Source organism: Vulpes vulpes, chromosome 10, assembly GCF_048418805.1.
Source record: "Vulpes vulpes isolate BD-2025 chromosome 10, VulVul3, whole genome shotgun sequence".
Taxonomy (NCBI): domain Eukaryota; kingdom Metazoa; phylum Chordata; class Mammalia; order Carnivora; family Canidae; genus Vulpes; species Vulpes vulpes.
This window is the reverse complement of record NC_132789.1, coordinates 13,880,827-13,904,392: the sequence shown is the minus strand read 5'-3', so window position 1 is coordinate 13,904,392 and position 23,566 is coordinate 13,880,827. Positions and strand designations below refer to the sequence as shown.

General features: G+C 41.7%; 1 protein-coding gene across 2 annotated transcripts in view; it reads left to right on the top strand.

Moving 5' to 3' along the window:
• Window positions 1-23,566, top strand: part of FBXO21 (F-box protein 21) — a 46,342-nt gene that overhangs the window by 5,279 nt on the left and 17,497 nt on the right. For both annotated transcript variants that reach the window (XM_026015902.2, XM_072722929.1), the window contains exons 4-9: window positions 4,788-4,909; window positions 7,604-7,750; window positions 8,034-8,170; window positions 9,093-9,229; window positions 17,566-17,745; window positions 19,076-19,208. In XM_026015902.2, the coding sequence (XP_025871687.2) occupies window positions 4,788-4,909; window positions 7,604-7,750; window positions 8,034-8,170; window positions 9,093-9,229; window positions 17,566-17,745; window positions 19,076-19,208 (856 nt within the window). The remainder of the gene's footprint in view (window positions 1-4,787; window positions 4,910-7,603; window positions 7,751-8,033; window positions 8,171-9,092; window positions 9,230-17,565; window positions 17,746-19,075; window positions 19,209-23,566) is intronic.

The following is a 23,566-nucleotide window of genomic DNA, read 5'->3' as shown; positions in this document are numbered from 1 at the left end:
CAAAAAAATTTTGGGACAGGAGGGTTTTTAGTGTCTTTTAATTGGATGATACTGTCATAAAATATGTCAAGAAGAATTAATTCACTAGAACTAGAAAAAAACAATTTTTAAGTAATCACACTGTAAAACTTGAATCATTAGATAATAAGACATAGATGAAGCTAACAATATTTGAAACAATGTAATGTTTAAATGAAAGTTGAGAGCTACATCAGTGGCAAAGAATAATTCAGAAACAAGATACTGTATTTAAATTCAGAAGGAAAAGATGGCATATTTAATGATTGTTATTGGAAATAACTGAATGTTCATCTGGAAGAAAGTAAAACTTGAATCATATACAAAAATTAAGTTCCAAAAGATTAAATAACCCAGATTTTAAAATTATCACAATGAAAATCCCTCAATAAAATAGCAGACTGTGTCCAATCTAGGGAGACCTACTTAACTAATAATAGAAAAGCAATGCAAGAATACAGACAGAGGGTTTTGCGATGAAAAATAAACTTCCTTATGACCAAAGAAACTGTAAAGAATGTCAACAGAATTTTTTAAATTTCTTTTTTTTTTTTTGAATTTTTTTAAATTTCTAAGAAGAAATTGAAAAAGATACAGAGGAGGACATTCACAGAAGAGCAAAGTGAAGGGGCTTAGAATCCTGTATATATCTTTAAATTCATTCTGCAAAGAAATGTTAAATAACAACAAAATACTGATTTTTTTTTAATGTAGCAAATTGGCAAACATGACTAAATATGCGCAGCCAGTTAAAAAGTACACTATTACAGTCTTTTTAGAAGTGAAGGTCATAGATATGTCACTTCTGGGCCTGACGTGTATTTTGAGCCTAAAACAATGTTATTTTTAAATGACAGGGAATACTCTCACATTTGAAAATATTTTGGGGTGCCAGTGTTCTTGAAGGACCCTGTTCATATTCATTCCTAGCAAATGCTTATTGGGCAAATATGGAAATCATAGGAAGGAAGGATAATTTTCTGTAAATGCTGAAGCACCAATCTCTGGATATGTGAAAACATCTTGTATTTATGGTGTTCTGTGTGATCTTTAAAGAGAGTACATTTGCAATAAAGATTTGAAACAATAAATAAACAGTTAATAAAGTTCAATATTGTATTCAAAGTACAATAAAGTTCATGTTGAAAATGACATATGGTCTACTTGAGAAAATTACCCAAGGTGACCCTCACTGAGACATGTTTCAGTAAACCTACTGGATTTTAAAGACAGAAAAGTCTTTTGGGCATCCAAACAAAAAAGATGAAGTCATTTATAAGGTTAAGAAAATCAGAATACCATCAGACTTTTCAGCAGTTGCTCTGTGTCAGAGGAAAAAAGAGTAACATATTTAAGATGCTCAAGGATCAGAAATGTCAGCCAAGGATTTTTATATCCAGCCAAACTGACTTCCAAGTGTAAAGGCTGCAGACAAACTTACCAACTTGCAAGGACTTGGGGACTTTTGAGCCCTTCATGAGAAATGTGCTAGAAAATGAGCTTCAAACAACCAGAGACAATGACACAAGGACTAGCGGTGAGCATTAAATATGTATTTACTTGTAGAATTAAGTCCAAGTGACAGTTAATAGGGTAGAAAGTATTGAAAAGGCCATAAGCCTTTTCAGTATAGATCTAGTACGGTTGCTTAAATGAGTAGAGAATAGGGGAGAATATAACCAAAATATTTAGTGGTTCTCAGTACTCATCAAGCTGATGAAAATACTGGTCTTGTTATTCTGTGGCTGGGCTTTGTGTGTCTTTATGAGAGAAAGAGAGAGATGTGGAATAAAGCAAATAAGTACCTAGGTGATACTCTAATTCATCTCTGGTATCCTGGAGAAGGGAGGTATTCCTGGAAGAAGAAAAGATTGGAGATATAAAATAGAAGATGGTAAAAACTATACAGTTGTGAATTTGATTTAGAAGTGTCAGTATGAATTCCTGAAATACATTTAAAAATATGTAGGGGTGTGTGTGTGTACATAGATACACTAGACTTACTATTTTTGTCCATTTAAAAGGTCTAGAAACAATAACCAACCTAGTAGAAAATGATGATCCCTAGTACCCAGATGGTAGTCTTGATATACCATTTCCCATCAAAAGAAGCCATGTTTTGGGGGAAAGGGCTGATTCTAGGTCTGATATAGGAATTGTAAAAATATGAGGGTGGGAGCATCTTGGAAGTCTGGAACCAGATATCAAGAGAAGTACCAATACTTCATGTTGTAAGCGATACTTCATGTTCTAAGTGTTCAGGGACCAATGTGGAGAGGCTTTCTTCCATTGGCCAGAGATGTGATTTGAACAGAAGTGTGGTTAATAAACTGAGATGGGTTGTAACACCCCAACTGTGTTTAGCTCTGGTAGTTCATAATAATACTCAGGGACAACTAATTGTTCACCTCTGGAGGATAATAAGAATCCAAATTATTATTATTTTGAAAAACAATAAAAGGAAAGATGGGAGCATTTATCCTGCTGTTCCTGGATATTGTGCCATTGGGGGAATCCAATAGTAGATGAGGGGAAATTATTCATTATAGAAATGCTCTAGCTAATAACTGAAGAAAGGATGTGGAATTAGAGGATCACCACTTTGCGACCTCTAATGAATTAATGGACCTGGGCTTTGAGGAGAAGTGGCTGCTAACATCACCAAAAGGGACAACTAAGGCATGATTGCCTCCTGATGGAAGGACTTCACTACCACCTGTGAAGTAGTCTTGCCAAATAAATGGAATCTAAATCTGACCAAGCATCTACATCCAATTTACAGGAAATTCAGAAGACAGAAGAGCATGTGAACCCATACCTTGTGGATGCAGTCAACAAATTCCAGACTGTGGGAAACTGCAGGTCACACAACCAGGTTTCTTCAACAAAGTGCAAGGGAAAGAAAAGATGGAGGGGGATCCTGTGGATAAAGAGACATGAATGACCTCAAAACGGGCTAGTGTAGAGTGCTCAGGGATGTACATTTGGTGAGGCAGAGATGAGCATGGAGGTATGGGTTGTGATGGCTGTAGATGGGAAGAGAGGGCCCCAGAGGGCTCCTGGGGCATCTGCGAAGTCATTTCTTGGCCTGAGTGGTGGATACAAGGATGTTTGCCTTATAATCCTGCATTAAGCTTAATTCATTAGGTTGCTGATTTGTTTCATAAAATTTTCTAGACTGACATACTTTACAACTTAAAGATTGAAAGGCTGATAGAACCTAGCCCTGCTGATTTTCATTTACTGAGAATGACAGTCCTTTATTTCCCCGAAGTCACAGAAAAACTAATCACAGTCTCCCTCCTGTTTCCCATGATCCATGTGTACATTTGGAATATCTGGTGAAGCATTTCATTCACTCAGCAAGCATTTATTTGAGCATCTACTATGTGCCAGGTGCTATCCTGGGCACTGAGGATACACCAGTGAACAACACAGAGAGCCTTGTCTTCATGGGGCTTCCATTCTAGTGGGGGAGATAGTCACTAACCAAGTAAAGATGGTTTATTACATAAGAAGGTGGGAATTCCCATAAACAAATACTGATCAGGGAAGAGTATTTGGGGTGAGGGAAGAAGGCCTTACTAAAAGTGACGTTTGAATGAAAATCTGAAAGGAGACGAGGGCACAGAATGCACATCTCTAGGGATGGAATGTTCCAGTCAAGGAGCAGAGAGTGCTGAGGCCCAAGGTGAGCACCATCAGGTGTGATGAAGGAACAGCAGAGAAGCCAGGGTGGCCAGAGCCTAGTGGGGGCAGGGAGTAGCAGGAATTGTGGTCAGAGGGCTGAGGGGCCCAGAGTTTAAAGAACCTCTTAGGTCATCCTTAGGACTTCAGCTTTTACTTTGAGCAAGGTGGAAAACCCCTGGAAAATTTGGGGCAGAGGATTTTTGTGCTGTGACTCAACCACGTTAACTGAAGCACCCTGGCTACCGTGTGGAAGAGAGACTATAGAAGGGCAGCATTGGAAGCCGGAAGCTCATTTAGTATGCTGTTATAATACAGACAAAAGATGGTGGCGGCTTAAATGAGTTAGTGAGAAGTGTTCACATGTCCAATGGACTCTGAAGATAGAACGAGTAGCACTGGTGGACGGAGTGAGTGTGGCCTCTGAGCAAGCCAGCAAGGAGGCAAGAACGCCAAGGCTTTTGGCCTGATGGCAGTGGCAGAGTTGCCTTTCCCTGAGGGGGATGACTGTGGGAGGGGAAGCCCTCCTAAGGAATTCACCAGATAGCCAAGTCGGAGTGTGGAGTAGCAGTTGGATATACAGGTTTGGAGTTTAGAGGAGCAATGAGTACTGGAAAATAAATTGAGGGCTGTCAGTGGAGAGAATATTTGAAATCATGAGACGGGATGAGATCACCATGGCAGTGAGCGTAGAAGGAGAAAAGCAGGAGGCCAAGGCCTGAGTTTCCTAAAGCAGGTGCCCAGGGGCCAGCAAAGGATTCCAGACACTTCACCTCTGGTTTCTGAGCCTCAGCCAGCTACCCCAGCTCTTCAGTTTTCTCTTGGATTTCCTTTTAGTAAATCTGAAGCCAAACAGGTCAGTGTTTCTTGGATTTCAGCACGAATGACTTACTGTTACTTCTAAATGCAAAGTCTTGAATTGTGCTGTCTGCTTCTGGGATAAAAAGTACTATGTGGACACGAACGACTTACATTTTTCTTGTTAAGTAGGCTCTTTGCATCCTAGGAGTAGCTCAAAGTAAAAAATAAGGTCAAAGGCTTTAGTATCTTAATGCTCATTGACGTGTTTGTTTGTTTTCCAGAAAAGCTTTGACCTGGAAATACTATGCTAAAAAAATTCTTTACTACCTACGCCAACAGAAAATTTTAAATAACCTTAAGGCATTTCTTCAGCAGCCTGATGACTATGAATCGTATCTTGAAGGTGAGACTCTACAAGTGATCTTTCGACAGGCAGCTAAGTTGTTCCTCAGAGCAGGGAGATCATCCCTGAAGGTGGAACAGTGGAAAAGTGGGTTTCTGATCATTTAGGCAGGCAAAACTGTTAAACTTTAGAGCTAAGATTTTGCCAGAATGTTTGGCTGTCAGCTGAAGAGATAGTGTTTTGGAAAGATGCACCATCGGTTCAAAGCACGAGGTTAGTAAGTTAGCTAATGAGGTTAAATTCTCTTTTTCCAAGCTTTGAAGCATCATTTCCAAGTCAAATAAATTTGTCCAATTTTGTCTCCGTGTGACCTTCAGCAAATCCCTTTACCTCTCCTGGTCGGAGTTTAATGAGGCCGAGGTGTTCTTGCATGTTAGTGAGTTGGCTTGTTCATAATGAGAAGTGAGAAAGAAGTCGAGTGGACAGAAATGAGGAGGGGAGTAACTTTGTTCCTGCTAAGTCAGACAAAAACAAATGTGACTTCATTTTTTTAAACGAATTTAAATTCCTAGCATATTACATAAGCACTGCCATAAATTGTGGTTGTGAAGTACGGCTATGACCATTCCTTCATTTTCATTCCCTGGCCCCTCTGACTTACCAGTTCATCAGTTTTCTTCCTTTCCAGTGTTTGCATGGTTATGTCCCCATTCTGTTTCTGTGGTCAGGCAGGTTGTCACCCCTACTTCCGGCAGCCACTTTCAAAGTGGCACTTCAATCTCGAGCCTCAGGGCTGCTGACACCTAGCACCAGTTCAGCCTGAAACTTGGCCTTTTCACCACTCTGTGTGGCCAACTAATGTCCTGGGTTTTTTGGTTTTTTTGTTTTGTTTTTTTGTTTTGTTTTGTTTTGTTTTAATTAACCTGCTGTTCAGTGCTTTGCATAATCTGGACTTTCCCTGAACCCCAGACCTTTCCCCAGTACTCTCTAAAACACCCTCTTTGCTCCAGCCAGGTCATTATCTTCCCTCCTGGCTTCATATCTTCAATAGTGGTATCCCCGTTTTCTTAGAATTCCCTCTTAAATCTTACTTGGTCATGAAAGTTCGGTTCAAATTTAACTTCCATTGGGTTTTTGCTGACTACTACAACACTTGCAGGTTTTAACTCACCTCAGAAGGCATACGTGCAATAGCATTGACTAGTAAACCACTGTATAGTGTCCATTTCAGGTTTGTGCATTTTGTTCTCCAGCTGGTTATTAACATTTCTTGTGTCCCTTGTCCGTACATTATTATGATCACTGTGTCCTCCACAGTGTCTGGTGTAGACTCTTCTTGAGTGTGTAAAAGTGTCCTTATCCAAATAGAAGTGAAAAATCTGTTTCAGTTGATCAAAATCAAACAGCCTCACCACCCTGGGATATTCTATGGGTACTGGAGTGGAGAGTCAGCCTATCTTCTGTTCAGTAATTTGACAGGCTTTGTTTTCTGTAGTTTATTTATGAAGACAGTCATTTCTTTTTCACATTCCAAATATTAAGTAATAATATGGTTTTCAATAACTCTTGCAAATCAGTGCTGTGGGCACTGGGTAGCCATTGGAAGTTTTTAAGTAGTTGAGCAAGTGGAAGTCAGCTCTGGGGTTTTGATCCTTGGTGACTGACAAGAATAATCTAATAGCATTAACAAAGTCTAGGAATCAGAGCATTAGGATGGAATGCACTTTGGGGAAGTCCTTCAGCCAACAAATGAGGAAACTCCATCCCAGGAAAGCGTAGGAGCCATTCCCTAGCTAGGGGTAAAACTGAGTCCAAATCCCTTGATGCCTGCTTCCAACTCCTTGCAGTGTGAGTAGGTAGTCAAGATCCTGACCTCTTGAATTTAAAATGACTCAAAAAAAAAAAAAAAAAAGTCATAACTACAGCTTCCCAAGTGAAAATGTCTTCTAACCAAATGACCAAGTTAGCCCTTTGGCATTTGGTTAGAAAATGGCCTAAGACAGTAAAGAGCTGAGCAGGAGTTTTCCAGAGACCCTGTCTCCAATGTACCTTGTACACGTCTTTGCTGCTGGTTCCCTGAGTGTCACTGTTTCTCTAATTCAAAAGTACAATTATCTCCAGAATTCACTTACTTATTAACCCCTTGATGGGTATAATTTGTAGAAATCTCTCATTGAGGGCGTTCAGTCTTTTTTTTTTTTTTTTTTTTTTTTAATTTTTATTTATTTATGATAGTCACAGAGAGAGAGAGAGAGAGGCAGAGACATAGGCAGAGGGAGAAGCAGGCTACATGCACCGGGAGCCCGACGTGGGATTCGATCCCGGGTCTCCAGGATCGCGCCCTGGGCCAAAGGCAGGCGCTAAACCGCTGCGCCACCCAGGGATCCCTTTTTTTTTTTTTTTTTTAAGTAAAGGAACTGTCTTAGCCATTATGTCTTCAGAGTTATTGGAAAGATGTCCTTTATGGCATTTATTTCTCTTTGTAATAGAATAGGGAACATGCTGTTTTTTTGAGTCCATGACCTTTGAGATAGGGTTTGGTTTATTTAAAAAAAAAAAAAAGTGTGTAAACTTGTTTGTTGTTAGAGTGTTGCTCTTCTCTGTGTAATAGCAGCAATATCTGCCATCCACGAATGAAGTTTATGTGGTAGGATGGTACAAAGAACTTTAGCCCCAGAAGCCCGGGCCAAGTGACAAACTGATAAGAAAAGAATAAAAATAGGAACTTTTTCAATAATTCCTATTCATTTCCAGGTGCTGTATACATTGACCAGTACTGCAATCCTCTTTCTGACATCAGCCTCAAAGATATCCAGGCCCAGATTGACAGCATCGTGGAGCTTGTTTGCAAAACCCTTCGAGGCATAAACAGTCGACACCCCAGCTTGGCCTTCAAGGCAGGTGTGGAATTGCTTTGGATCCAGCTGTACTTGCAAAAGAAAACCTAATAGAGCTATTGGCTAATTTGAGAAATTCTGTAGGGTGTTTCTAGTATGTCACCAGAAAAGCAGTTAATGACACAACCACATGTTCACCTGGAAATGTGAAAGACTTTAAATTAATTACTTGTTTCTGCTGGGTCTTGTTGGGGCACTGCCAATGTCTGTGTGTTAAGGGTTGTTGGGATACATTGGTCACAACTTTGGGAGTGCTTGTGTCCTCAGAGTAGATCTCTGTGTTTCAGGTGAATCTTCCATGATAATGGAAATAGAGCTCCAGAGCCAGGTGCTGGATGCCATGAACTATGTCCTTTATGACCAACTGAAGTTTAAGGGGAACCGGATGGATTATTATAATGCCCTAAACTTATACATGCACCAGGTAAATGTGGGTATATTAAAACAATAATATGTATTTTTAAAGCTCATTTCTGAAAAATTGTATAGTTTTTGAGAGCAAATACATTGTCTTTTCATCTCTCAGTGCCCAGAGATACTCATTTCTGTCTCTACTATAAAGATACTACTATGGAATTGTGAAAACCCTTGAGATAGTTTCTGTATAAAAGTAGGTGTTTCTCTGACTTGGTTTTTGGTTTGGTCAGTTTGTATCTTATGAACACTAACTGTGAAACTAATCAGGTCTTTTTTCTGCACTGGCCTGTAGAAGGGTTGGAGGACACTTGGCTAGCCATATCATTGATACTTAGTTTTTTTTGTACCTCCTCCTTGGCACCGTTTTCAAATTTATTCTGTTGACCTGTTTGCTACCTTAATTATTTGCTGTCATATTTTACACACTTTCCTTGAAATGGTCTTTAATTCTTTTTGGAAGAACAGCCTAAATCGCAGGTCTGCAAACTTTCTGTAAAGGGCCACACGTTTTGGCTCTGCAGGCCATTTGCTGTGTATCCTCACTGCTCAGGTTACAAAAACAAACAAATGTGGCAGTGTTCCAATGAAACCTATATGGACGTGGAAATTTGAATTTCACGTGATTTTTATGTGTCACGAAATATTATTCTTTCGACTATTTTTTTTTTTTTACTATTTTTTTAAACGCTAAAAAATGTAAAAACTCTTCTCACACAGGCTGTACAAAAGCAGGTAGTGGACTAGATATGTCCCACCGACTGCAGTCTGCAGACCCCTGATCAAAGAAATCAGATGCTCATCCACTTAAACCACAAAAACCTAGCATGATTCCTCATGCACAGTGGGTGCCCTGTAAGAACTTACATTGAAGGAATGAGAAAATAATAGTTCCTATTCGTGAAGCTAAAGGATTTTTTTTTCTCCTTTAGGTTTTGATTCGCAGAACAGGAATCCCAATCAGCATGTCCCTGCTCTACCTGACAATTGCCCGGCAGCTGGGGGTCCCACTGGAACCTGTCAACTTCCCCAGTCACTTCTTGTTAAGATGGTGCCAAGGTGCAGAAGGGTGAGCCACCTATGCCACATTGTGACTGGTCCTCACGATTCACTCCTACGGTGCTGAGAGGAAGAGGTTCACCAGAGCGCTGGTGGTGGGGCAACTGTCTTGTTCCTTGGCCATCTGTGTCAGCATTCTGGTTCTGGGAGAAGGGCACTCGGGATCTTTCTGTATTGTTTCTTAAAACTGCATGTGAATTTACAGTTATCTCAAAGTAAGTATATATAAAGAGGACTAGCAGTTCAGGGTTTTAGGTTAGATCTTAAAGCCCCTTATTTCAAAGCAGATCAGATCAAAGAGGTTTTTGTCTTGTTCTGTTTTACGGAAATTGCTTTTTTTTTTTTTAAGTTTTTATTTAAATTCCAGTTAGTTAACATACAGTGTAATACTAGTTTCAGGTGACTTAGCACTATAGTAGTACACCTAGTGCTCATCACAAGGGCACCCCTTAATCTTCATCAGCTATTTCAACCATCCCCCACCCACCTCCCCTCGGGTAACCATCAGCTCTGTAATTAAGAGTCTCTTTCTTGGTTTGCCTCTCCTTTTTTCCCCATTTTGCTCTTTTGTTTTGTTAAATGCCACATGAGTGAAGTCATGTGGTAGTTATCTTTCTCTGATTTATGTCGCTTAGCATTATATGCTCTAGATCCATCCATATTGTTGCAGATGGCAAGATTTCATTCTTTTTATGGCTGAGTAATATTCCATTGTATATAAGTATACCACTTCTTTCTCTTTTTATCTGTTGATGGACACTTGGGCTGTTTCCATAGTTTGGCTATGGTAGAAAATGCTGCTGTAAACATCAGGATGCATGTATCCCTTTGAATGAATTGGTATTTTTGTCCTAATTTTGTACTAATACAATTGCTGGGTTAGGGTTACGGTTAGGGCTTTTTTTTTTTTTTTTTCTTTTTTTTTGGATTTTATTTATTTATTCATGAGACACATAGAGAGAGGGGTACAGACACAGACAGAGGGAGAAACAAGCTCCACGCAGGGAGCCTGATGTGGGACTGGATCCTGGGTCTCCAGGATCATACCCTGGGCTGCAGGTGGCGCCAAACCACTGAGCCACCTGGGCTGCCCTGTATAGATTAGTTCTATTTTTAATTTTTTGAGGAACCTCCATACTGTTTCCCATAGTGGCTACACCAGTTTGCATCCCCACCAACAGTACAAGAGGGTTCCCCTTTCTCCACATCCTTACCAACACCTGTTGTTTCCTTTGTTACTGAGTTTAGCCATTGTGATGGGTGTGAGATGATAGCTCCTTGTAGGTTTTATTTGTGTTTCCTTGTAGGTTTCTTTTGCAATGGTGAGTGATAGTGAGCATTTTGTCACGTGTCTGTTGGCCATCTGGATGTCTGCTTTGGGAAAATGTCATTTCTTGTCTTCTGCCCATGTTTTAACTGAATCATTTGTTTTTTGGGTGTTGAGTTTTATACGTTCATTTTAAGATTTTATTTTTTAATTATGTATTTATTTGAGAGAGTGATTGAGAGAGAGAAAATGAGTGGTGAGAGGGAGAAGCAAACTCCCCACTGAGCCGGGAGCCTGACATGGGGCTTGATCCCAGGACCCCAGGATTATGACCTGAGCTGAAGGCAGATGCTTAACTGACTGAGCCACCCAGGCGCCCTTATTTTTTTTTAAGTAACCTCTCTGTACCCAGTACTTGGCTCAGACTCATAACCCCAAGATTAAGAGTCACATACTTCACTGACTGAGCTAGTGAGGCACCAAAATAAATTTTTTATAAGTTTTGGATCTTAACCCTGTATCAGATCTGTCATTTGCAGATATCTTCCATTCTGTAGGTTGCCTATTTTATTTTATTTTATTTTATTTTATTTTATTCATGAGAGAGAGAGAGGCAGAGACATAGGCAGAGGGAGAAGCAGGCTCTATGCAGGGAGCTGGACGTGGGACTTGGATCCCAGGTCTCCAAGATCAGGCCCCTGGCAGAAGGCAGCGCTAAACCGCTGAGCCAGCCGGGCTGCCCCTGTAGGTTGCCTTTTGGTTTTGGTTATTTTCCTTTGCTGTGCAGAAGCTTATTTTGATGAAATCCTAATAGTGTATTTTTGCTTTTGTCTCCCTTGCCTCAGGATACATATCTAAAAATAAGTTGCTGTGGCTGATGTCAAAGAGGTTACTGCCTGTATTCTCTAGGATTTTAATGGCTTCATGTCTCACCTTTAGGTTTTTAATCCATTTTGAATTTATTTATTTATTTATTTATTTTTAAGATTTTATTTATTTATTCATAGAGACACAGAGAGAGAGAGGCAGCTACACAGGAAGAGGGAGAAGCAGGCTCCATGCAGAGAGCCCGACATGGGACTCGATCCCAGGTCTCCAGGATCACGCCCTGGGCTGCTGGCGGCGCTAAATTGCTGCGCCACCGGGGCTGCCCTTGAATTTATTTTTGTATATGGTGTAAGAAAGTGGTCTAGTTTGATACTGTTGCATGTTGCTGTCCAGTTTTCCCAGCACCATTTGTTGAAGAGATTTTTTTCCCCACTGAATATTCTTTCCTGCTTTGTCAAAGTTTAATTGATCTTATAATTGTGGGTTTATTTCTGGGTTTTCTCTTCTGTTCCATTGTTCTGTGTGTCTATATTTGTGCCAGTGCCATACTGTTTTGATCACTACAGCTTTGTAATATACTTGAAGTCCAGAATTGTGATGTCTCCAGCTTTGCTTTTCTTTTTCAAGGTTGCTTTGGCTATTCGAGATCTTTTGTGGCTCCATACAAATTTTAATATTGTTGCAGCTCTGAGAAAAATGCTGTTGGTATTTTGGTAGGGATTGCATTAAATATGTAGATTGCTTTGGGTGGTATAAGCATTTTAACAATATTTGTTCTTCCAATCCATGAGCATGGAATGTCAATGTCTTCCATTTTTTGTTGTTCTCTTCGGTTTCTTTCTTCAGTGTTTCATAGTTTTCAGAGTACAGGTTTTTCACTTCTTTGGTTAGGTTTATTCCTAAGTATCTCACTGGTTTTGGTATAATTATAAATGGGATTGATTCCTTATTTTCTCTTTCTGCTGCTTCATTATTGGTGTATAGAAACACAACAGAATTCTGTAGGTAGATTTTCTATTCTGTGACTTCAGTGAATGTATGTATTAGCTGTCGCAGTTTTTTTTTGGTGGAATCCTTTGGGTTTTCTACATAGTGTATCATGTCATCTGCAAACAGTAAAAGTTTGACTTTGCCAGTTTTTTGTTTTGTTTTGTTTAGGATTATTTATTTATTTATTCATGAGACACACAGAGAGAGGCAGAGACATAGGCAAGGGAGAAGCAGGCTCCATGCAGGAAGCTTGATGTGGGACTCAATCCTGGGACTCTGAGATCACACCTTGAGCCAAAGGCAGACGCTCAACCGCTGAGCCACCCAGGCATCCTGTCTTTGCCAGTTTGGATGCTTTTTATTTCTTTTTGTTGTCTGATTGCTGTAGCTAGGACTTCTAGTACTATGTTAAATAACGGGTGAGAGTGGACATCCTTGTCTCATTCCTGACCATAGAGGAAAAGCTCTCAGGTTTTCCCCAGTAAGTATGATATTAGTTGTGGGTTTTCCGTATATGGCCTTTATATTATGTTAAGGTATGTTTCCATTAAACCTGCTTTGTTGGTGTTTTTATCATGAGTGGATGTTGTACTTTGTCAAATGCTTTTCTGCCTCTATTGAGATGATCATATGGTTCTTTTATTAATGTGGTGTGTCAGAGTGATTGATTTGCAAATATTAAACCACCCTTGCAACTCAGGAATAAATCCCACTTGATTGTGGTGAATGATTCTTTTAATATTATTGTTGGATTCAGTTTGCTAGTATTTTATTTTTTATTTTTATTTTTTAAAGATTTTACTTATTTATTCATGAGAGACACAGAGAGAGAAAGAGGCAGAGACACAGGCAGAGGGAGAAGCAGGCTCCATGCAGGAAACCTGATTTGGGACTCGATCCTGGGATTCCAGGATCACGCCCTGGGCCAAAGGCAGGCGCTAAACCACTGAGCCTCCCAGGGATCCCCAGTTTGCTAGTATTTTATTGAGAATTTTTGCATCCATGTTCATCAGGGATATTGGCCGTAGTTCTGTTGTTTTTTTAAGATTTTATTGACTTATTTTTCCTGTTTCTTAAGGTAGGCCTGTATTGTTATATGCTTCTCTCTAGGACTACTTTTGCTGCAGCCCAGAAGTTTGAGACAGTTGTGTTTTCATTTTCATTTATTTCCATGTATTTTTTAATTTCTTTTTGATTTCCTGGCTGATCCATTCATTGTTTGGTAATATGTTATTTAGCCTCCATGTATTTGTGGTCTTTCCAAATTTTTTCTCATGGTTGACTTCAAGTTTCAAGAGTGTTGTGGTCAGAAAAGATGCATGGTATGATCTCCGTCTTTTTGTATTTGTTGAGGTCTGATTTATGACCCAGTGTGTGATGTGTTCTGGAGAATGTCCCATGTGCACTTGAAAAGAATGCATATTCTGTTGTTTTAGGATGAAATGTTCTGAGTATATCTATAAAGTTCATCTAGATACAAGAGTTCTTAAAGAAAATCTTACTTTGTAGTCTTCCATAAAATCTCTCCCTCTCCCCCTCCTCACCAGACAGAAGAGGAGGAAGGGAGAGTGGGGAAAAGGGCAGAGTAGTCACATTCTTCACTCATGTGCAAAGCAAATTTCTTATCAGCCGGAGCTTAGCTTTTCTGAAAGATGTAGTTCATCAAATAGGCAGAACTATCTTCTTATTAAATGTGCCATTTAGAGGAAAAAGAAACAACATTGTTTAATTGTATCTGTTCTTTGAATGACTATGATACCCTCTAGTGAGTGGAATAATAGAAAGTACCTGAGCTTTTAAGTCCAGCAGGGTTCAGATGTCAGCTTCCTCTGAGTCTGTTTTTTACTCTGGAAAAATGGGGCACATGGTTTTCAAGTGGTTTGGAGGATTGAGATGACCCAGTGCTTTACACACCTAGTAGAATTTGTGAAGCATACTTAGAAGAAAGGTATAGCTTTCTTTCCTTCTTTCTTTCTTTCTTTCTTTCTTTCTTTCTTTCTTTCTTTCTTTCTTTGAGAGAGAAATATATGTGCGAGTGGGGGCGGGGCAGAAGGAGAGGGAGAGGGAGAATCTCAAGCCAGCTCTGTGCTGCCAGTCACAGGGTTCTGTCTTAGGACCTGAGATTATCACCTGAGCTAAAATCAAGAGTCAGGTGCTCAACCAGCTGACCCATCTAGGTACCCCACTCATTTCTGTATTTCTACCCCTAGATGAATGGGGCACCTCAGTGGCTCAGTGGTTGAGCGTCTGCCTTCAGCTCAGGTCCTGATCCCAGGGTCCTGGGATCGAGTCCCACATCTGGCTCCCCATAGGGATCCTGTGCCTCCCTCTGCCTGCATCTCCGCCTCTCTCTCTGTGTCTCATGAATAAATAAAATCTTTAAAAAGAAAGAAAGAAAACACATATAGTTGGAACCTCCTGGGTATTCTTCCTCATTCCCTTCTTCCTCTCTCTGTAGAAATACCCATCAGTTATCTGAAAGTTTTTGTTATTTGCATGCACATTATTATAATTCATCACGTATACTTCCTTAAATGGTATGTATGGGCTTCCCTTCTTTTTACATAGTTGTTTCTAAAAATATATTGCATAGCTTCCTTTTTGGATAGCAGACACCCATTTTCCATTATTGCAAATGGGAAATATGCTTTTTCAGCCCATTCTGTCTCCCTAAATAACCCAACCAATTTCTCCAAATATCTCAAAAATATTCTTAAATGCCCATGTAATAATCCCTCAAGGATCTCTGCGTGATATAAAACATTTAAAACTCCAGTTACCATATTATTTGCCATAGTAACCTATTGCTGGGTACTGTTGTGTGTGGTAACTGTCATTTTTCCTTTTTAGGCTACAGCAAATGTACATTAACAGTGCAAATGAGCAGTGGAGTAATTTGTTAGCACCCCAGGCACCTGGCAGAAATAAACACAGCCCCGGGCTGGGTCCTTGGGAAAAGAGGGGAAGCTGCTGAGAATAGTGGAGGGTGATCTGCCTATGAAGCAAAAGCAGGCTGTAGGCTCTCCAAGTCCTCACTTCGATCCATGTTCCCCGTGCCTTTGGTCTCTGATCTGCCCCTGCACCAAGACCATATCGTCTTTCTTACTGTAACTTTACCATTAACTAGTACCTGCTAGTCAGACCCCCATTGAGTTCTTCAAAATTCCCTTGGCTGTTCTTAGCCTTTTGTTCTATAGATTTAGAATCCATTTACTAGGTTCCTTCAAAAGCCCATATGGACATCGATTGGCACCAGAGCTTACTTGGGATTGGCTTCATACATGAATGTGAGCAACATCATCATCAATGTTTCACTGAGTCTACCTGTGAATATGATGACTCCCTACACATTTGAGTTATCTTTAATGTCCCTATAAAGACTTTATTTATTTATTTACTTGTAGAGAGAGGGAAGAGGAGGGGAGAGGATCTTAAGCAGGCTCCACACTCAGCACAGAGCCCGATGCGGGGCTTGATCTCATGACACTGAGACCATGACCTGAGCCGATATCAGTTAGACACTCAAATGATTGAGTCACCCAGGTTCCCTTTTAAAAAGATTTTATTGTTTTCTTCATGAAGTTCATTGCTTTCCTGATAGATTTATTCATTAAGAACTTTACATTTTTGTTGCTATTGTAAATGGTAATTTTAAAATTACATTTACTAAGTATTGATGGTTTATAGGGATATGATTGATATTTAGGTATAGATTTGATAATGAGTCCCTTTGCTGAATAAATTATTAGAGCTCATTGTCAACTCTTGGGTTTTCTCTGCAGAGCATCATATTGCCTATGAATCATGACAGTTTTGTTCTTTTCTTTCTAGCCCTTGTCTGTTTGTGTTTCTTGTACTTACTCTGCTAACTAGGTCTTGCACAAAATTGAGTAGAAACAGTGATAGCAGGTAGCCTTGTCTTGGGTAGGAGACTGTAGGTAGAATGCTTTAAAATTTGATCATCAAGCATGATGTTTGGGGTATTGCCTTCCGCTGGGATTATCAGTGCCTTCTAAATTTCTAGTTTGTTTAAGTTTTATTAAAAAGTAGGCATTAAAAAGAATAATTTAAAAAAAATAAAAATAAAAAGTAGGCATTAGACTTTTTTTTTCCCCAAAATCTCTCCTCTATGTCTGTTGATATACTCATATCATTTTCTCTTTTAGCTGGAATAGATTTTTTAACATTCAGTTCTTTTATTTTTGAGGTACATGTATCTTAATCATTAATCTTAATGTATTTTTAAAAATACATTGCTAAAAAAAAAAAAATACATTGCTGTTATTTGATTTGCTCATGTTTTATTTAGGATTTTTGCTTATAAATTTGTATACGTGTGGTTCTTCTAGACTCATAAAAAGAGTTGAAGAGTATCCCTTGTTTCTGGAACATTCCATCTGTCTTGCCACAGGAAGGATATTAATATGACTCTAGGAAGAAATCTGACTGGGCTTTATAAAGCAGCCCAAGAGAAAAATCTCTTACATGGTTTGCAGTAGGCATAAGATCAAAGTGGAACAGGTGCTCAAGAAAAAAAAAAAAAAAAAAACAACTATCCCTGAAACAAAGACCCACCTAAATCCCTCAGGAGTCCTCAGAATATGTTCTTCAAACCGGTGAGGACTCGCTTTGTGTGCCTCCTCCCACTCAGCACGGAACATCACCATATACGAGAGCACGGTTCACGGGAGGGGTGGCGTGATCAGTGCAGGAATTCTTCTTCCTGGTGTGGCTCAGGTTCCCAGGCTGAGCCCTGAGTGACCACCTGAGCATGTCCGCAGAGTTGGGAGCAGAGCACTTATGGGGCAGGGCTCCGTAACTGTCTTAGCCTCAGGGACCCTGGGCCTACAGACATTGTGCCAATCTGTGGAGTCCAGAGAGGGCTTCAAGGCCTGTCAGTATTGCTCTCAGCCAAACTTCTGATTGAGCATTTTGTAGACCAGTTCAATAAATTCTAGTTTGTTCTCTTTTCAACTTGGTTTAATCTGGCTTAATCTCCCCCCAAAGCTGTATTTGATGGCACACATCGGTGCTGTTCCCTAAACACCCGTCTTCTGCAGTCTTAACACAGCAGGGCATGTATAAAGGGTCACATTTTGAACTTTAGACAAGGCCTTAATATTGTAAGTAGAAATATTGCTAGTTTTAATATTCAAGTCTCTAATTTGAGCTACTTATTGGTGCGGGGGTATGGGCAGTTAGGTATTGGCTTGTTCAGCGCTGATCCAGGAATCGGCTAACTACATGTGCCGTTTGCATAGGGCAAGCCTGGACATCTTTGACTACATCTACATAGATGCCTTCGGGAAGGGAAAGCAGCTGACTGTGAAGGAGTGTGAATACTTGATCGGTCAGCACGTGACAGCTGCACTGTATGGAGTGGTCAATGTCAAGAAGGTGTTGCAGCGAATGGTGGGAAACCTTTTAAGCCTAGGAAAGCGGTAAGGTTTTCTTGGTTTTCCAGCACTTGTGCAGAGTGCATGTCTTTGGAGGTGCAGATGGCCTTTCAGAGGATATGGTTCGATGAATCTCTCTGCTTGGGCTGCTGTGGCATGCAGTTGGGATATCTACAGCTGTCGACCCACCACTGAAAGAAACTCATGCTGTCCCGGTTTAAGCTGTTTTAAGTGACTTTTCTTTGGCACCTTTGCAGTGCAATGGCACAAGCTGTCCATAAATTGAAAGCATTCTTTAGTAACAAGAATGCTTTAGATGGGTAATGTTTATTTGGGGAATGGGGGGCAGGGTATTCTCCTGTCCCAAGTACTTTGTCATCTCTTGATTGATACATTTCTATCACTTAGATAAGAAAACAAAAGTATGAAACCATTTTGCTTCTGATTCAAAGGAAATTTGTCTTACAGGGAAAATAGAAGGTCATACGTTGTAGTCATAGTTTTCTGCCTTATGGTAGAATTCTTTCTTTCTTTTTTTTTTTTTTTAAGATTTTATTTATTTATTCATGAGAGACACACACACACAGAGAGAGAGAGAGAGGCAGAGACACAGGCAGAGGGAGAAGCAGGCTCCATGCAGGGAGCCTGATGTGGGGACTCGATCCTGGGACTCCAGGGTCACGGCCCGGACTAAAGGCAGTGCTAAACCACTGAGCCACCGGGGCTGCCCTCTTTATTTCTTTTTAAATAGACTTTGTTTTTTAGAGCAATCTGAGAGTCATGACAAAATGGAGGAGAAAGTACAGAGAGTTCTCCTCTTCTCCGCCCCCCGCCCTTCCCTCCCTCTACAGGCTCCCCCACTATCACCGCCCCCTATCAGAGTGGGACGTTAGTTCTGGTCGATGAATCTCCACAAACTCATCCTTAACAAAATCCATGGTTTACATTCAGCTTCAGTCTTGCTGATGTGCATTCTCTAGGTTTGGGTAAACTTGTAACGATGTGTGTCCTACGATGTGTGTCCTGTAACCACTGCAGTGTCCTACAGAATAGTTTTCCTTTCCTAAAAGTCGTCAGTGCCCCACCTAGTCAGAATTTATTTTTAATTATAACCGTGTTATTGAGGGACTCTATAATGGAAGTGCCTATGATTTTAATTTAATGCCTACCACCAAAGCGAGTTGCAAAAGTTCTATTTCTTCTAGGATTTATTATTATTAAGATCATTATAACTGCTTGCTTAACAGAGAGGAAGTACCAGGATCAGAAAAGGTGTGGCATTTGTGTCCATTACTTTTAAAACCTGAGCCTTGGAAAAGAGGGTCTCCCACTCAGGGGCAAGCTGAGTAAGACAATGATTTATTTCCCCTGCTAGGGAAGGTATCGACCAGTCCTACCAGCTCCTGAGAGACTCGTTGGATCTGTATCTGGCAATGTATCCAGACCAGGTGCAACTCCTCCTCCTTCAAGCCAGGCTCTACTTCCACCTGGGAATCTGGCCAGAGAAGGTAATTATTTTACTTTGCTGCTTTGCTCTTACCTTAGAGAGGGAAATCCTAGCTTGAAAGGCGGCCCTTGGAAATTTATCCTTTTATCAGCTTGGAGAATAAATAAATTTATTCACTCTTGCATCTTGATCTTCAGCCATCAATTAAATGTTTTTTTGTTTCCTTTATTCCACAAAAATTGGTTATACTGTCAGGAGTTGCCTGTTCTCTTTGTGTGTGTACCTTAAATACCTAGAACTACAAAGCCTCAGCTCTGCTACTTACCTGCTGGTGCCAAATATATTTTTGCCCTATGTTGACTCAGCATAGGGAAGCAAAACTTTAAATGTTCACCCTCCAAGCTGTGCTGTTAGTGTGGAAACTGACCATATATAAACACCCCTGTTTGACAAGGAAGAAATGAATCTTAGATGGTATTCCAGTCTGCCTGCTGGACTTTAAGGACTGATTGTCTTTGAAAACTGTTGAACTCTGATACAGTCCTACTTGGGCTTCTCGGTTTTCTAATGGCCCCTGTGGCCAGTGGCAAGTACTTGGAGAGGACCAGAGCATCTACGATCAGAAACACTCCTTTTAGCAAGTTGTGGGGGCAGCAGGTGTGTGAGTCCAGTGGCGTGTTATAGCGTGGCAGCAGCTGCACATTTCCATCATGCCCTGGATTTTCCATGGGAATATGTTAATAATCCATTTTGTTTATTTAGAGCAGCCTGCCGAGAGAATTTTCATTCTGAGCATTCATAGGCACATCACCATAAAATCATCTGCTCATGTTAATTGAGTGGTAAATAGTCTGACTCCACATTGCATAGATTTAAATTGGCTCATTTATTCCCCACTTCAGAGGTCTAAAATAGTTCTAAGAAGGGATGCATTAGGGGGAAAATCCTGAGACTCCTATCTTAAGATGTAATATGTATAGCCCAGGTAGCAGATGTCCTCCTGTAACATCCCGTGCTCTGGTAGAACTAGATTCTCTACTGAAGTGACCACCTACTTCCCAAAACCCTCTTGCCAGAGCTCAATTGTTGCTTTTATTTTTTCACTTTATTTTTGATATTGAGGTGTACAAACTAATTCTGCTGCTTTTTTCTTTAATCAAGATCATTTGTAGAATGCAGAGACCCTCTCAAAGCATGGCTTTTTATAAGTCAATTCTGTACTTTAATTACACATCAAAAAAAAAAAATAATAATAATTACACATCAGCCTCAGAAGGTGTAAGGTTAACCTCTCCTCTGGGGGAACGTTTGCAGGAGCTCTCACTCCCTTATCTTTGATGACAGACTCCGTTTAGTGCTCACCTGCCTGCTGGGGAAGTACTTCAGTATCCTCTTTGGATGATCCAGGAGTGCTGGCCTGCTGAGCAGATGTCACTAAAGTTCTAAATTGCTTACACACAGAACATTTTTTCTCAGGACAACCATTCGTTTGTTTCTGGGATCGAGCACTTGGTGACCCCCTCATTGGGGAATCAGGAATGCAACGTGGCTGGGTCCCAGTGCTTCAGGGGCTCCCCTCCGAAAGCATGTCCTTGAGCTGGGGGAGCAACACCCGAGGCAGAGCAGCAAAACTGGGACTCCTGAGGAGGAAGAGTCCAGGGGACACTGAAACAGTTGGAAAAGGCTCCTCTCCGGAACAGGGTGTGTGGTGGACCCTGAAGGGTGGGGACCATTTCAGAGGATAGAAAAGTAGGTTATTCCCACCTGCACATGGCCCAGAAGTGGGCCCATGGACCTGCCTGACGAGAGTTGATGATGTACATACACATCTGTGTGTAAAGGCGAGTGAGTGTGTGTGTGTGTGTGTGTGTGTTCAATATTTTTTAGAACAGTTTCTGGATGGCTTGGAAATAGTTTGGCCTTCTTAGGTAAAAGGGAAACATTCCCAATCTGGCAGGATGGGAAAGTCACCTTATTTTCAATTGCAGTAAGTCAGGAACAGCTGAGGTGGCGGGCACTCGGAGAGCCTGCCGAAGCCACCTGCACACATGTTGATGATGGCTCAAGAGTTGTGTCCAGGCAGAGTGGTGCCCAAGCCCCGTCATGCCTCACCCCTGTGGGCCAGCAGGCTACGGGAGGCTGTAAGCACCCAGGCACCCCCCTCCGCTTCCTGCAGCCAGACTTCCCTCCTTATTTTGACCCATGGCCCTACCTTTCCTTTTCCTCCTCTACATCTCACTGGAGAAAATGTCCTACCAATTTTCCAAGGCAGCCCCTTGTGCTCTGGATCCCATTCTGTTTTCCTTTGTCTACAACTCCCTGTTTCTGCTCTCTGACATCAGCATTCTGCTGACTTGAATATCTCTCATCTTTGGGGAAGAGAACAGAAGGTACTCTCATGACGGCCCCACTGGCATTCCCCTGCGGCCACCTCCTTATCTGTCTCCCCTGCAGGGCTCAAGCCCTGGGACTGGCTGTGCAAGCTTGGGTGCCTGCGTGCAACCTTGCTTGTGATGGCCTCCTGCCTCGCCTCCCACACATGCTCCAAAACATGGGGATCGTTCCTCCCCTCCACATACGCACTGCTCTTGCCAAGGGAGCCAGTGACCCCTTTTTACTGAAACCATTCTTGTTGCCAGATCCATAGATATTTGGCTTTCCTTATCTCTCTTGATCACTGAGGCTATTCCTGCTCAGAACGCTCTGTTCTTTTGACTCTGGTCTGTGGTTCTCAGGCTCTTGCTAGTTCTTGTCCTGTGTATCTTCTCTAGAGGCTCCACACTGAGGGGTAGTTTCTCAGACTTCTGTTTCCTCTGCACCTTTCCCCAAGATGATGCCACCTGGCCTGTTTGCTTCAGTTACTCTCTGTACGCTACAGCTGCCTGGACCCTGAGCTCCAGACCACTGTACCCAAATGTCTACTGCACACCTGCACATGGCTCTGTCTCTGAGACTATTGCTGAGGCCACCCGCCTGCTCTTCCCTCCACCCGTAGATCCTTTGAACCCGTTTTACATACTGTAGCCAGAATAAGCTTCATAAAATGCTTAGAGCCTTCACCCCAGTGCCTTGCAGATCAGGCTCATTCTCTTCAGTATGGTTTACTAGTTTCTCAGGGGTCTGACCCTGCCAGCCTGAGCTTCCTCAGCTCTCATAGTTGCCTCTTTGGTGCTCCGCTGCCTGGCCACATCCTTCACTCAGCCCTGTTCTCTTGCTTTGGGCCTCGGTGCGTGCCGCAGTGCTGCCTAAAACCTTTCCTTAGCTCTCAGCCCCACTTGCCATCTACCTTTTGCCGAGCTTCAGTTTTGCCTCTGAAAGCCCTTCCTTGGCCCCTCTGGGGCTGTCTGCTTCCCCCGCCCCATCAGCTGAGTGCTGGTCCTTTCGCAGACCTTTCTCTAAGGATACTGTGACTGCTTATTTATTGTGTTTTCGCCATGGACTAGGCTCTCTAAGAACAAGGACCACATTTTGCTTTGTGCTTCCCCTTGCTCTTAACACCGTTCCTGAGACACAGAAGGTGCTCAAAACAAAAAAGTTTGAATGGTTAAGAAGTGACAGAACTTCATTAGATAACAAGAGAGAGGCTGTCCAGATTTTCCAATGAGGGAGACCGTTTGGCCACATTAAGAGTGGGTGTTTGGAGAGCAGACTTGTTTCAGGGGCAGGAGAAAGTGTTCAGTTTGGGGTATGTTGGACTTGATACGACCTGGGGCCGTGGAAGGCAGCTGTCTGAGGGCATTCGGCACATTAGCATCAGATGACTGAAGCCCCCAAAGCAGCAAAGCTCACAGACAAGTGGATATCTGGAACGTGGAGCCAAACACATCGTAGAGAGCCACAGGGAAACCTGTAGTTAGGAGGACAGAGCAGGGCCAGCAAACTGCCACCTGGCTTTGTGAATGTTTTGTCAAAGGCACATCTCAAATAAGGCTTGTTTGTTTAACTCTTTGTCTCTGGCTGCTTTCTAGCCACAGCAGGCAGAAGAGTAGTTGGGTGGGACACTATATGGTCCACAAAGCCTAAAGTATTTACTCTCTGGCTCTTCACAGTAATGGTTGCCACTCATGAGTAGATAGACCCCCTACTCCGTTCCAAGATCTCCACTCTGAAAACCGTGGGCTCCTGGAATTGTTGGCCTGGATGTTTGGTTGGAGACATCATGGCACCCCACTGTCAATGCTGTCCTTCAGGAGCACACCAGGCCCCTATCACTGTGTCTGCTGTTCTGCCCTCTTCCTTCACCCTGTCATCCACACATCAGAGGAAGGAAGCCATAATTATCCCTGAACCTTGTCTCCTGATACTCCCAAGTGAGTGGGAAAAGCGAGTTGGAGACTTCTCTCTGCTTAGAAGACTCCCAAGTTACATCTGTTCACTTACCTGCTGGGGAGGGGCTTCTGGGAAGAGAGGGAGCTGTGG